The 14737-nt window shown below is 46.5% G+C and overlaps 1 protein-coding gene across 1 annotated transcript in view; it reads right to left on the bottom strand.

Annotated features, from left to right (window-relative positions):
- GABRB3 (gamma-aminobutyric acid type A receptor subunit beta3) overlaps nt 1-14737 on the bottom strand; it is a 231086-nt gene that overhangs the window by 68934 nt on the left and 147415 nt on the right. Inside the window, exon 4 of the mRNA XM_033190802.1 lies at nt 1445-1665. Coding sequence (XP_033046693.1) covers nt 1445-1665 — 221 coding nt within the window. The remainder of the gene's footprint in view (nt 1-1444; nt 1666-14737) is intronic.

Genomic DNA, 14737 nt, shown 5'->3' on the forward strand with positions numbered 1-14737 from the left:
TGCACACCAACACAACACATACCACACACACAACAAACCCAACACACACCAATCACATACCACACACATACAAAACTCAGCCCACACCCACACACACAGACTCACACGCATTTACACACACATAGCTTCTTTCACTTCAGTTTGTTTGGGGATGGGGGCAGGTAGATGGCTCCTCATTCTACATTCCCAAGACTTCTGAATAGTCGGTTTGTACAGCTGATGCACTTACCAGAACCTGAACCTTCAGAGCCTCACAACCATAGGTCTCATTTTCAGGGAAAAACATAAAACGCTGAAAACCTCCCAAAGAAACTCCAGGCTCGACTCTTTTTCAAGGAACACCATGGCTTGGGTGACATGTGCCACTTACTGTTAAAAACATCTGATTTTGCTAAAATCCCAAATTCTACTCTCTAAACTGTGGTTCTGAGAAAATCACTCACATGTTCTATTTGAGGCAATGTTAAATAATTCAGTCTACCCATCTTGAGGCATGACACTCACAGGGATGTAGATTTAAATATATACTGTTACGATTTCGCTTATAGCTGTTAGAGTCTTAGTTCAAAGGCTCTGGGCTCACAACACTTTCAGATACATCTTTTCTCCAAGCTATCCACATGCGTCCCACTCAACACTGAGAGCCACGGCTAGAGGGTCTCAAGGACACTTTTAGGCCAGGAGTTCGAGAAGCAGACACACATACACACAAAATACTGTTCTAAAACAAAGCAAACCCCAAATCAGGCAAAATCTATGCGGGAGACAGAAGGTTTTTAAGGGCACCATTTAGCAAGGTGATATTCAAAATAACTGACCACCAGCTGGGATGGAGCCCCATGGAAAGGCCCAGCGGTTTCCAGGGCAACCGGGGAAGCCCAGGGCCTCCTCACTGGGACTCAGGAAGGCAGCCTGGTTTCCTGATTTGAGTGATTATGAGCGCTGGAGAGAGATGTTTCTCATCAGGAAACCTCTCACTTAGTCATTCCCATAAATATTCGTGGCACTACCTCAATAAAGCTCCGTGGAGGGTAAACCCCACAATCTGCGCCACAGACATTTTTTTTCAACTGTGCAGACAGCTTTGAAAAAACTCTGCTGAAGCCACTGCAGTGTCAGGACGATATTAATTACAGGGCTCTGTGGCTATGATACGGGAAATCCATCCTGAGGGAATCTGTGTTCTTACACGTGGCAATCCAATTATATACAATTGATCCAAAGGTGCCTGTTTTCAACGGCTTGATGACTATTTATAGTAACAGTAAGGCCCCAAATTTTATGGTTATGAGACTTTTTTTTTTCTGCAAAGCTTAAAGTGCTTCCTAGACGCTTCCTTATTAATCTGAGGTCACTGCCTCACTTACGATAATCATCTCAAGTGAGAAATTCCACACCCATGCACCATGCAACAGCAAAATCGGCCCTGAAGAGGCACACAGACCTGAGCCCATACAGCACTGTCCCATCAGGGTGAAGGCGGATCATGCGGTTTTTCACTGTCACTCCATGCACAAATGACTTTTTGTCATTTAAGAAATATGTGTCGGGCACCCATAGCTGGTCAGCCACTCGATTGTCAAGCGTGAGGTTGAGAGGGATCCCAGAATAGGCGAGCCTTTTATCTCTCCAATATTGTTGAAAATACATGGTTAAGGTATAATCCTGGGGGGAAAAGAAAAGAAAGAAAGTTAGTTTGTACGCATCCACAGGCGTATCCCCTCCACCATCAGCCACATTCAGCTTGCAATCTAGGCTCTACAGTGAATAACAAGGAGAAATGGATGTCATTTTTATGCAGGATGGGAAGCAATGGTTTATTTCTTGTGAATGCAAACACCAGCTTTAATAGGTACACGAATCTGTGTGTGTCACGTATAGACGTCCTCTGTTTTACTCAGGTAAGAAGCAGACTAGACAAACTGGCATTTAACAGATAACAGCATAGAAACAGAGGGGAAAAAGTCATCGTAAAATCAGGTTGCTGGCGGGGAACTAGATTGTTCCCATGGATGTTCCCTCTCCCAGCAGGCAGACAGGTGCTTTAACCACCCACGACAGATGAGCTCTGTCTACAAACTCTCTCTCTGCAATGTGAGCCACTTTCCTCTGGTTCTGCCCTCCATGAGGGTTATAAATACAAACCCACCATAAACATCCTCGAGAGACGCCAGGGCCTGTGGGAAGTCTCCATGCCCTACCTCTCGTATTTCTTTTTTCCTCCGGCTTGCCGTGGCCATTTCTACATTAAGTGGACCACAGAATCACCTGGAGATGATGAGATATTCACCTGGGGAAAATGGGACTCTGAGGTCAAAGCAGGATGTGGGAGGTGGAAGACAGACAGGGCCATGGTGTTGTCCACAGGCTTGCCCACAAAATTACCAAATATCTACGTGATGGTTCTGCTTTTGTTTTGCCAAAGCAGTTAGTTCAGTGAGAACAAAGTGGAAAAAAAGACGACTCAGAGGCTAGACATGGGGGAACAAAAGAAATTCTCTTTTTGTTGGGGGCAATCACCATTCAGTTCTAGAATGACCAAGTCTAAAAAATCTGGTGATATTCACAGGACATTTCAAACCCCTCTGTGGAAGGATACAAGCTGGAAAATCGAAAGTTAGGAGGTAAATTCTCCAACCACGGAGGGAAAAACATCGCTGCCATTCTGCATAAGCAGCTTTCTGAGTTCACACACTTTACGATCATGTCTGCAAACATCCTCACCTGTGGGCAGCGAGAGGCCGAGAACAAATCAGCCGAAGAATCCAGCCTAGACACAGGCCTCCTGGCAACCCTTCCAGCATTCTCTTTGCTTCTCACAAGGCAATTCACAGTGTTGCTAACCTGGCGACTGTTTATTGCTGCTCTCAATAGTGTTGGAATACAGAGGCCTAGAGACTGAGAGGGGACATGGGTTTGTCTTCACGTGCTTGCCACAAGAGTGGGAAACAAAACCAGGTTGTACTATATCACTATAAACAAAATACATTTTTAAGCTTTGAGTCTCATAAAAATTGAGAGTAGAAGGAACGGAAAGAAAGTCCAAATGGTCTGGACAGTCTTTAGAGAGGCCTTGTCTTCAACTTAAAGGAGAGGCAGCATTGAAGCAGATGAAAAGAAGCAGGCATTTTTTTCCCCCAGACACTTTCGTGGGCAGAGCTCTGTGCCTAGTAATAACCTGTGGGGCCCTCACCACCACCACCAATGAAAGATTCTCACAGAGCAGATGGCACTAAAGATAAGCCTCGGCTAGGCAGACAGCACACAGGGCACATCAAAAACACACGGGCTGTTGCTTTTAAGGGCCTGATGAAAAAGCCTGTGGAGTGCAGTTTTGCTGGAATGCTGGGTTTATGGGGAAAAGAGAGCAGAGTGATGGGTCAGGCTAGACCCCAGGGCAGTGACCAGAAGGTGGAAACTAGAATGCCACCTTCGCAGCCAATGAAAGCCACTGACAGTTTCCATGGAGCAGAGAGCCATGACCAAGAGTATTAACCGTGTCTTTGATTTCTGTATTCAGATGCTTTGATCTGTGACCCTGTGGACCTCGGAGGGAGGGCCCCTTCCAGGGCTGGCTAACTCCTAGAGATGGTAAGTAACTCTCCTAGGAATGTACCTTTCACATACAAACCAACCAATCCAGAACCCACACCCCAGCCACCTCTTTTGTTTGTTTTTACAGTCCAGAGGTCTTTTATTTTTTATACCTTTTATGCCATAAATTCACAGGGCATAGATTTCAGCGGCTAAGACTCCAACCTCCTCTTTTACTGAGCTTGCACATTCTGGGGTCCCTATCACCCGCCTAAACTGCCCCAGGTCCAGGTACTAGACAACTAAAGACAGCCCCTGTGCACCATGGGCCTGAAATTATTTAAACCAGCCGATTCTGAGCCTGCTCACCCTGTGTCACCCATTCCTTCCCAGCAACCACAATAAAGGCATTTCCCCTCCCTCTGCTGCCTGACCCACACTGGCGCTCCCTGAACAGCTCTCATGGCATGGTGTGGCTTCCTGCTGCCCCGGAACTGGGAGGAACACACTCTCTTCTCAATGGCAGTCATCTCCTGATCTGTCGGCCTTGCCTGACCGAAATAATAATAAAACCTCCATTTTAAAACAGAAAGCCACTTGTGAGAAAAACTAGCGTAGCAATGGTAAGTTCAAGGGGTAGAAGGGATGGCATGCAGGGGCCTCCGAGGAGTGGACAGTGCTGAGTGGTGGGTAAAGCAAAGGCCTGAAAGGTTCTTGGACACCAGGCTGATGCGAAACATCAGGATGAGAACGCACCTTCACAGGCATATTCTGCCCCTTCATCACCACTACCTTTCGCTGGTGTGGGTGGTGCGCTGGAACTGAGGCGCGCAAAGCTGTGGTTTCACAACAAAAGGACATGTGTTCGCAGTGGCAACCACAGGGTTTCTCTACTATCACCCTCCATGTGACATTCGTGTTGAAATAGAAGTTTCCCTTGTTTCTTTCTTTACTCCTCACCCCGCATCCTTACACCTCAGTCGCGATGTCTAGCGCCCTTCTCAGAGCCCGTCCGGATGGGCTTGCACAAGGCTTGCCACGAGAAGGGAGAGAACTCGTCCTTCAGCCCTGGGAGCCAGCTGTCACTCACAGCCTGAAAGCTTGGGCTCCGCGTCTTATTTTGGACTGTGTCGCTCTCCGCACCATCAGCAGCGCCTCTCAGTTTGGGTCTCGGGTGTTTGCTGAGGTGACTTGAGTGGACTAGGGGGTAAGAGTTTAGGTAACAGCGGGAGGGAAAAGCTGGTATGTAAATCCAAACCCGCTGCATGTGATCAGCCATGTATGGCAACGACCATGACATCAGTGGGGGCACAAATCAGTGTCCTCCTTCTTTTCTGGGATACTTACTAGCTGGCAAAGGGAAGGGAAGGGGATGGTGGAACGGTCCAAGCCTCCCTCCACTCTCATGCAGCTGGGAGTAGTAAATGCAGGGTTTTCCTGTTCTGGGGGCCACGGTGCTGCCCCTTGTGACATGCAGTGGTGAGCACTGAGCCAGGAACAGTGGGCAGCCGCTTGTGCGCATGATCCTTCAGCAAACTCCAGGCCCCGTGCTGCCTAGCACCTCATTTAACTATGAAGCATGTATTATAATTATTATCCTATATCGATGAAGTAACAAAAATTGAAGAGCTGAAGTAACTTGCTTCTCATCCGCTCCCTCCACTCCCTCAAACACAAGTAACCCGGTACAGCGGGACTTGAAGTTCAGGCCACCTCCCTTCAGGGCCTGGCTCTCAATGTGGAAGCTCCAAGGGGTGGGAGCTAAACAGTTCCTCATAATAAAGGGGAGTGAGCTTGGCAGGGTGGGGCTTTGAAAGGATGTCTCTGAGCATGGACCTGCATGACTAGGTCACGCAGGGGTTCTTCAAAGGGAGTAATCAGAACTCCGGCACCGCCAACTCCTCCTTCCACGCCCAATCCATCACCAAACGTTAAGCATAGTCGCTACAGAAAGATGCTTTGTAAAAGTATCCTTTCCTTCAACGCATCCCATGCATCCCAGGGAAGTTACCAATTTTTACATTTGCAGTGATGTGGCGTGAATCAAAGAGAAGAGCACAGTCACAAAGAGATGGAATTTGCATGCGCTGCAGTGTCTGTCAGAATTTGAATTCCAAGCCCATCTGCGGAAACGGAAGATCCTTCAGACTTGAAAAGCTCCAAGGATTAAAGGAATATTGGCTGTGGGGAGCAGAGGGGACACTGGACTCCTCACAGAACATGAAATGGAAATTAAGCCTTTGTTCTTTAAACTTAATGCTCGAGGTGGACTCAGGTGATGTCTGGGTACGAAAATAAGAAATGACTGGGAAGGGTGGAGCTTCTCAAAGAAGAGCCAAGCTGGCCATTCTGGGGCAGGGTGGGCCCGTTGCTGTGGTTCCTGCTGGCTGACAAGGGGTTGGGGAGGTAGCAGTGGACACCAAATGAGACAGATAGTTGATATCGTCAGAAGCAGCCTGCGTCCTCCACCAATTGAGTTGCTACCGTTCCCTCTTTTGCCAGACCCCCAGGATGCACAAGAAAATATCTGTATCACCAGATACAGGCTCGCCTTACTCTCCTGTGCTTCACAGATATTGCATTTGTAACAAATCGAAGGTTTGTGGCAACCCAGCGTTGAGCATGTAAGTCGATCAGCACTGTTTTTCCAACAGCATATCCTCACTTCATGTCTCTGGGTCATACTTCGGTAATTTTCACAAGATTTCAATCTCAATATTTCATTATTTTTATATTGGTTATGGTGACCTATAATCAGGGACATTTGATATTACTATTATTATCGCTCTGGGGCACCAGGAATAGCACCCACATAAGATGGCAAACTTATGTACAAATGTTGTGTGTCCTCTGATCTACCAACTGAACCTTAACCCTGTGTCTCTCCCTCTCCTTGGGCCTCCCTAATCCCTGAGACACAACGATATCAAAATGAGGCCAGTCAGTAACCCTCTACTGGCCTCTAAGGTTTCGAGTGCAAGGAAGAGTCACCCATCTCTCACGGTAAATGAAAAACTAGAAATGATTAAGCTTAGTGAGGGAGCAGGTCAAATGATTGATGTGCAAAAACGTTTTATAGGCCTAACGTTAGGCCTTTTCTACCAGTTAGCCAAATTGTGAATGCAAATAAAAAGTTTTAGTACGAAATTAAAAGAGCTACTCCAGCGAATGGTAAGAAAGTCAAACAGTCTTATTGCTGATATGGATAGAATATCGAACCAACCACAACATTCTCTTAAGTCAAAGTTTAATCTAGGGCAAAATCCTAACTCTCTTCAATTCTATAAAGGCTAAAAGAGGCAAGGCAGCTGCAGAAGAAAAGTTAGAAGACAGGAGAGATTGGTTCATGAGGCTTAAGCAAGGAAGCCATTTCCATAACAAACGTGCAAGGTGAAGGAGCAAGTGCTGATGGAGAAGCTGCAGCAAGTTATCCAGAAGATCCTGCTAAGATCACTGATGAAGGTGGTTACACTCAACAACAGATTTTCAGTGTAGACTTTGGAAGAAGTCTTTTCTAATGGAAGAAGATGCCATGTAGGGCTTTCACAGCAAGACAGAAGTCAATGTTTGGCTTCGGAGCTTCAAAGGACAGGCTGACTCTCTTGTTAGGGGCTAATTGCAGCTGCTGACTTTTAAGTTGAAGCCAATGCTCACAGACCCCTTTGAACATCCTAGGGCCCTTAAGAATTATGCTAAGCTACTCTGCCTATGCTCAATAAATGCAACAATAAAACCTAGATGTCAACACGTATTTACAAAACTGAGTATTTTCAACCCACAGTTGAGACCTTCTGCTCAGAAAAAAACATTCCTTTCAAAATGTTACTGCTCATTTTCAATGCACCTGGTCACTCAAGAGCTCTAATGGATATGTACAAAGAGATGGATGCTGTTTTCAAGTCTGCTAACACAACATCCACTCTGCAGCCCATAGATCAAAGAGAAACTGACTTTCAAGTTTTATTATTTAAGAAATACATTTCATAAGGCTATAGCTGCCATAGACAGTGATTCTTTTGATGGATCTGGGCAAAGTCAACTGAAAACGTTCTGGAAAGGACTCACCATTCCAGATGTCAGTAAGAACATTCATGATGTATCGGAGGAGGTCAAAATATCAACATCAACAGGAGTTTGGAAGATGTGGATTCCAGCCCTCATGGATGACTCTGAGGGGTGCGAGTCATTGCAGATGCGATGGGAATAGCAAGAGAACTAGAAGTGAAACTTGAAGATGTCCCCGTATTTCTAGAATCTAATGATTAAACTTGAATGAATGAGGGGTTGCTTCCTGTGGATGAGCAAAGCGTGGTGTGAGATGGAATCTACTCCTGGTGAGGATGTTGGGAACACTGCTGTAATGACAACAAACGATTTACAGTATTACATAAACTGAGCTGACAAAGCAGTGGCAGGGTTTGAGCGGATTGACTCCACTTTTGAAAGAAGTTCTACTGTGGGTAAAACGCTACCAAACAGCATCCAATGCTACAGAGAAATCTTTCATGAAATGAATAGTCAAAGTAATACATTTCATTGTTGCCTTATTTAAAGAAACTGCCACAGTTTTCAGCAACCACCACCCTGATCAATCAGCAGCCATCAACACTGAGGCAAGACACTCCACCTGCAAAAAATCATGACTCTCTGAAGGCTCAGATGATTGTTAGCCTTTTTAGCAATACAGTATTTTTAATTAAGGTATGTACATTTTACAGACATCCTGTTATTGGACAGTTAATAGACTACAATATAGTATAAACATAACTTTTATATATCTTAGGAAATCAAAAAATTTGTGACTCACGTCATGATATTTGCTTTACAGCAGTAGACTGGAACAGAACTTGAAGTATCTCTGAGGGTGTACCTATATTTACTCAGTTATTCAGAAAATGTTTATTGAGTGCTTACCGCCTGCTAGACAACTTGAGGGAGGCGAAGATGAACTACAGGCACTATGGACCCTAAGGGACTGGCCATGTGGCAGAGACAATAATTGCAGGTTCCAAGCATTCAAAAGCAATCTAGGTTAAGTGCTATACTAAACACGAAGAGATACCGCAATCAGAAAAGCCACTTCTGGGAAGGATGACTACAGACGAATTCTTGGAAAAACAACCATCTGATCTAAACCTAGAAGTAAAAGATTCAGCTATGTGAAGGGCAGGGCGGCTGCCCCTGGAGGGCCAGTCGTGGGTATGGACATCTGGACGAAGCAGTTCCTGATATCAACTCACCCCACACAGCTATTTTCACAAAAAAACAGTGCCACAGCGCGAGGCAGAGGAGACAGCTCCACAGGGTGAACCTCACCTTCTACCTACGTTGGTGACCCCCTAGGGCAGCTGAGGGAGCCCTGGAGAGAAGAAAGGGGGCCAGCAGAGGCCTGAAACGACAGTCCTCAAACAGAGGCTGAGGCCTTGGAAATCAGAGCTGAGAGGTGTAGGGGAGTCAGTGCAAGAGCACCCCTACTCCTTGTGACTCTGCAGAGGGACGGCGTCCCCTACTTTCACCGCTTCTGTCTGGTAGCTGGCCCACATGGGGACCCGAGGGAGTCTCCTGGTATCCCGGTGCTGAGGTCCCAAAGACTCCGAGCGCCTCCGCCAGGCTCACCGAAGTCGTAACTGTTGCTTCCTCTCCATGTCTGCTCTTTACCAGGGAGGCCGAAGCTCCGGGAGGGGCAGGGGTGGAGTGTGGGGAGGCGCAGGGGTGGAATGTGGGGAGAAGCAGCTTCCGGGAGGCGCAGGGCTTTGCGAAGCAGAGGCAACCAGGGGCGGGGCCTGGGGAGGAGAGCAGCTCCCCGAAGCGGCCCGGGGCGGGAGGAGGCGTGGCCTGTGGCTTGAGGGGCGTGGCCCCCAGCGGAGAAGACGAGGCCCAGCTCCGGAGCCTGGCCGGCAGGCTCCTCCCCGTGCGCCGTGCGCGGTGCGCCCTGCGGCTGCGTGGTGGGGAACCTCGTCCTGGGAGGGTGGACCTGATTAGCTTAGCACACACCAGGGAGAGACAGGCTGTCTCCTGGCACTGGTCCTTGGCTGTGGCACCGCCAGCATTATCAGCACATCTAGACTGAATGTGTTGGCAGGAGGAGGAGGAGGAGGGGCTATTGGTGGAGAGGTCAGAGCTTGCGGAAATAGCTTCCGGTGGGGTTGCAGAGACAGAGCCCTGTGTCCAGGGGATGCAGAAACGTCCTGGGCTGTGGACGAGCCCCACAGACCGAAGGTGGCAACACTCAACCTCTCACATGACCAAAATCTTCAGCCCTGGTGCAGCTTCTAAGCTCACCCAGCCTCTTCTGGTTATAATTCGATGTAACCTGACTTTAGAAAACCACACTCTTAGTAGGAGTTGAGATTTACAGCCATTCAAGCATTTATAAAACATCCTTCCTGTAAATTAAGACACAATGAATGTGTGCACCAATAGTGACTCAACCTATTTTGTTAGCAGGTGTCTCCACAGCCCTGGGCACCCTGAGAACGTTTGGCTTCTGGTTCAGGTGCAGCGCCAATCCTGAGATGGGGCTGGCCCTGGATGGATACAGTACTTGGAAGGCTCTAGGTATAGGAAATGAGATGTCCCGGCGCCCACCAACCCTCCACGACCTCTGCCACCCCACTTACTCAGCGGTTCAACCCCAAACCCTCACCAGGGAAGGCCGCTGGGGAAGCCCATGTGGAGAAATTATCCTTGGACTCCTGCATTCCTAGGCCAGGCTCCCGGAGGTAAGGCTGTTTCCTCTGGGTGGGCAGGAGCCCAGGGCACCTGCAGAGACCTTCTGGGCCCCTGCTCTACCCAGTCCCTCTGTACCTGAAACAGCTGTCCACAGAAGGGAAAGCTGCCAGCACCTCTAGCTATACCGTGATAGGTTCCTGTGGACACTGAGGCCCTGGGATATGGGATTTAATGGAGAGTGCTCCGGCACTAAGGAGGAAAGCACAAGGGAATTTTCCAGTCCACTGGGAACTGGACCTCTCTGGAGTATGCTGTATACATGTGAGTTGTTTTGCTGAATTATAGTTGGTTTGAACTATTGTAGTTTGTCAAAATCATTAGATAAGATGTCTTGAATACCTTTCTTTCTCTTATAAAAACCCGAAGAACTTAGAATCAGCATGAAGAAATATTCAAGTAAGAATTGCATTCAAAACAAAGGGTCTTTCTTAAAAACAGAACCTTTCTTTAAAAAAGGGGTCTTTCTTAGAAACTTTGCAAACAAAATCACTTGAATTAAAAAGTTATTTGTTCATCTTGGCTTATTTTAGTGATCATAAAGCCCTTTGATAATCGAATGAAATCAGGGGCCCTCTCCACAGACAAGACAGTCTCTCTCGGGATTGGTGTGTGTCTCCAACAGCACAAAACCCTGAAGTTCATGGGCTGCATGTTTTACAAGCTCAAATTGCTTTCAATACTAGTGGGTGGAGTTCTGCAAATTTGTAAGTCATTTGTTTAGGATGTGTGCAATGTTTTCCTATTGAAAAAAATATGACAAAAAGGGTTGTCAGGTTTCACTCCAGATTATCAATTTCACGCAAAGGTAAGAAGCCATGGTTCCTGGTGAGACACCAGGACTAGCCCAGGCTCCCTGTTCTGGAGCCACAGTGCTGCTGGGAGATAAGGAAAGTATTGCTGGACCTAGAAGCTGTAGAGGAAGCCCTGAGTACTGGGAGCAGGCATTCTGGAATATGAACCACCCACGAGTCAAACATTTATACATAGTGACTGTCCTTTCAAAATCTCCTGGGAATATACAAGCAGCAGCAACAACAAACCAAAATGAAACCTCAGCTCATCTTTAGGTGTATAATTCAGGCAGCTCAGATGAATTGCAGTAAGACATATAAACAACAAAGTTTCTTCCTGCTTGTGCAAATCTCTTGGCACTTATCACATTAAAATGACAAGAATACACATTTGAAAGTGGAAATATTGCTCATTATTCTGCAATTAAGTAATTGACTACATTCCTTAGCACAGGAAATGAAGAAAAAATTTACTATCCCCGAGAAAGAAATGCAATTTCTAAACCAAATTTAAATATTTAACTGCAGCTGTGAAAACCACAGGACACCTGCATTTGCATCTGGTTCAGCAAGTTTATGATACAAAACCTTGCAGGTAAGTTGTTCTCAGGTCAGGGAAGATGGAAAATTGTTTTGAGAAGCTTACATAAGCCCTAGGTGGTGGTGACTTCCTTTGCAGTCATTCCTACAAGGAAGGTTAGGCTGAGGGAACTGGCACTTTTTTAAACAAAATTTATTGAGGAAATTCCAATCTATTCCATTTAATGACCAAGAACTGAGTATCTAACATTACAACCAACTCTCCTCTCACAACAGACTTCGATGGTATCTAGCTTTCCATTCGTTGACTCTACTTGATGTTTAATAATAAAACAGCTTCCTTCTCTGCCTCCCTCCATCTTGCTTTAAGCATTGATTATCTGCCATAAGCCAAGAACCATGCTTAGTGTTAGGGATCCAGAGATAAGGAAGACAGAATTGATACCTTTATAAAGCTCACTATCTAGTGGGGAGAAAGAAAAATGGATCCAAGTACAATTAGAGTGATCAGGAGAAGCGGCTTTGGAAGCAAACGTGCCCAAGTCTCAAGTCGGCCTCCCATTGGCCCAGCCAGTGACAGGCGACCTCACTGTCCTATGCCTGTCGCTGGATCTGTGAAGACTGCCTGCCACACATTCTGAAGTCCTTAGCAGGGGGAGGACATGGTGTGCTGAGTTAAGCGTACAACAATGCAAAAGAAGTGTGTATGTAAGGGTCCTCTCACTAAGCCTAGGGCTGGAAGGAGAGGAGTCCGGTTACTGAGGCTTTTCAGCCTTTATACCTGCCCAAAGGCAGAGTGTGCATTGATGCCTGCACCTAAATGCTGAATGTAGTCAGAAGATGAAGTAGTCACCTCTGTATGAAATCTGAAAGAGCTGGTGAAAAGAGATATAAGTCTCCCAGGCCCCTAAAGCCATCTGAGAAGCTGGCATAGGATAGGAATTATTTTGAAAATGTTTTTCTTTATAAGTCTAAAAAGATACTTTTCTGGAGTCAAGTTTGAAAAGCAAAATGATTGCACTGACCTACATTCAAAGGACAAATAAATTGTACTGTGAGAAGAAATCTGGAGAATTCAACCTAAGCCAATGAGAACGAGGGAAATGTAAGAGAGATGCCCTTCACTAAATAAACTCTTTATGCAGGTGCTGGTTTGCCGATGGTGTGGGGTGTGGTGGAGCAAAATGTGTCAGACTCACTGGGTGACACCCTTGCCATGTGGCTTACTTGGGAAAGTTATCTAATCGTTCTGAGCCTCAGCAACCTCTTGTGTAAAAATGAAACTAAAAATGCTCCTTTTGCAAAAGGGCTGTAGTCATTAATTGATCTAAAAATGCTTAACACAGTGCTGGACTCGCAACAGGCATTTGGAAAATTCTACTTTCTCTTGTCTCAAAAGCAGGGACAGTCACCCCTGAAAGAAGACCTTCCAGAACCGAATGAAAAAGGACCCTCTTTATGAGCTGCCCGCAGCCCCACTGTTCCACAGCAAGTACACACCAAAGGAAAATGTGCTTGTTTTCCTGAGATGCAGGTGAAGAAATCTCAGTCCAATGGTGTAGAATTCCCAGTACTATCTGGAGCAGGCTTCACCCTTTGCTCTCAAATCCCAAGTTTCATAGTCTACTCAATATCCAAATGTAATGCAAGCTTGTTTCCTGAAATGTATCAGGTCACTAGCTTTTTTCCATTTTTTCTGCTGTGAATTACTTTGAAGTTACAAATTAAAATTAAACACAAATTTGTAAAACAGCTACAGTGCTAATCAAAATGAAAACACCACCAGCCATCCTACTGCCGCTGACCCTGACAGCCACCCTTCCAGTGCTCCAGGGCTCATCTCCCACCCACCCTCTCTTCCCTGTGCCTTTAGAAAACCCCATCCTAGGAGGGGCGCCCGCCATTGCTGAGGCTTAAGTAGGTAAACAAAGCCGCTGGGAAGCTCGAACTGGGTGGAGCTCACAGCAGCTCAAGGAAACCTGCCTGTCTCTGTAGACTCCACCTCTGGGGACAGCCCACAGCTGAGGTCCAATAGGGAAAGCAGCGGGGGCGGTGCAGAGGCGAACGACTCTGTCTGACAGCTTTGGGGAGAGCCGTGGATCTCCCAACGCGGAGGTTGAGATCCGAGAACGGACAGACTGCCTGCTCAGGTGGGTCCCTGACCCCTGAGTAGCCTAGCTGGGAGACATCCCCCACTAGGGGCAGTCTGACACCCCACACCTCACAGGGTGGAGTCATCCCTGAGAGGAAACTTCCAAAGGAAGAATCAGACAGGTACACTCGCTGCTCAGCAATATTCTATCTTTGGCAACCTCTGCTGCTGATACCCAGGCAAACAGGGTCTGGAGTGGACCTCAAGCAATCTCCAACAGACCAACAGACAGTCCTTCTGACTGTCAGACGGAAAACTATCAAACAGGAAGGACACCTATACCAAAACCCCATCAGTACGTCACCATCATCAAAGACCAGAGACAGATAAAACCACAAAGATGGGGAAAAAGCAGGGCAGAAAAGCTGGAAATTCAAAAAATAAGAGCGCATCTCCCCCTGCAAAGGAGCGCAGCCCATCGCCAGCAACGGATCAAAGCTGGTCAGAGAATGACTTTGACGAGATGAGAGAAGAAGGCTTCAGTCCATCAAACCTCTCAGAGCTAAAGGAGGAATTACGTACCCAGCGCAAAGAAACTAAAAATCTTGAAAAAAAAGTGGAAGAATTGACAGCTAGACTAATTAATGCAGAGAAGATCATAAACGAAATGACAGAGATGAAAACCATGACACGAGAAATACGTGACAATGCACAAGCTTCAGTAACCGACTCGATCAACTGGAAGAAAGAGTATCAGCGATTGAGGATCAAATGAATGAAATGAAGCGAGAAGAGAAACCAAAAGAAAAAAGAAGAAAAAGAAATGAACAAAGCCTGCAAGAAGTATGGGATTATGTAAAAAGACCAAATCTACGTCTGATTGGGGTGCCTGAAAGTGAGGGGGAAAATGGAACCAAGTTGGAAAACACTCTTCAGGATATCATCCAGGAGAACTTCCCCAACCTAGTAGGGCAGGCCAACATTCAAATTCAGGAAATACAGAGAACGCCACAAAGATACTCCTCCAGAAGAGCAACTCCAAGACACA

Source organism: Trachypithecus francoisi, unplaced genomic scaffold, assembly GCF_009764315.1.
Source record: "Trachypithecus francoisi isolate TF-2019V2 unplaced genomic scaffold, Tfra_2.0 Lachesis_group3, whole genome shotgun sequence".
Classification (NCBI taxonomy): domain Eukaryota; kingdom Metazoa; phylum Chordata; class Mammalia; order Primates; family Cercopithecidae; genus Trachypithecus; species Trachypithecus francoisi.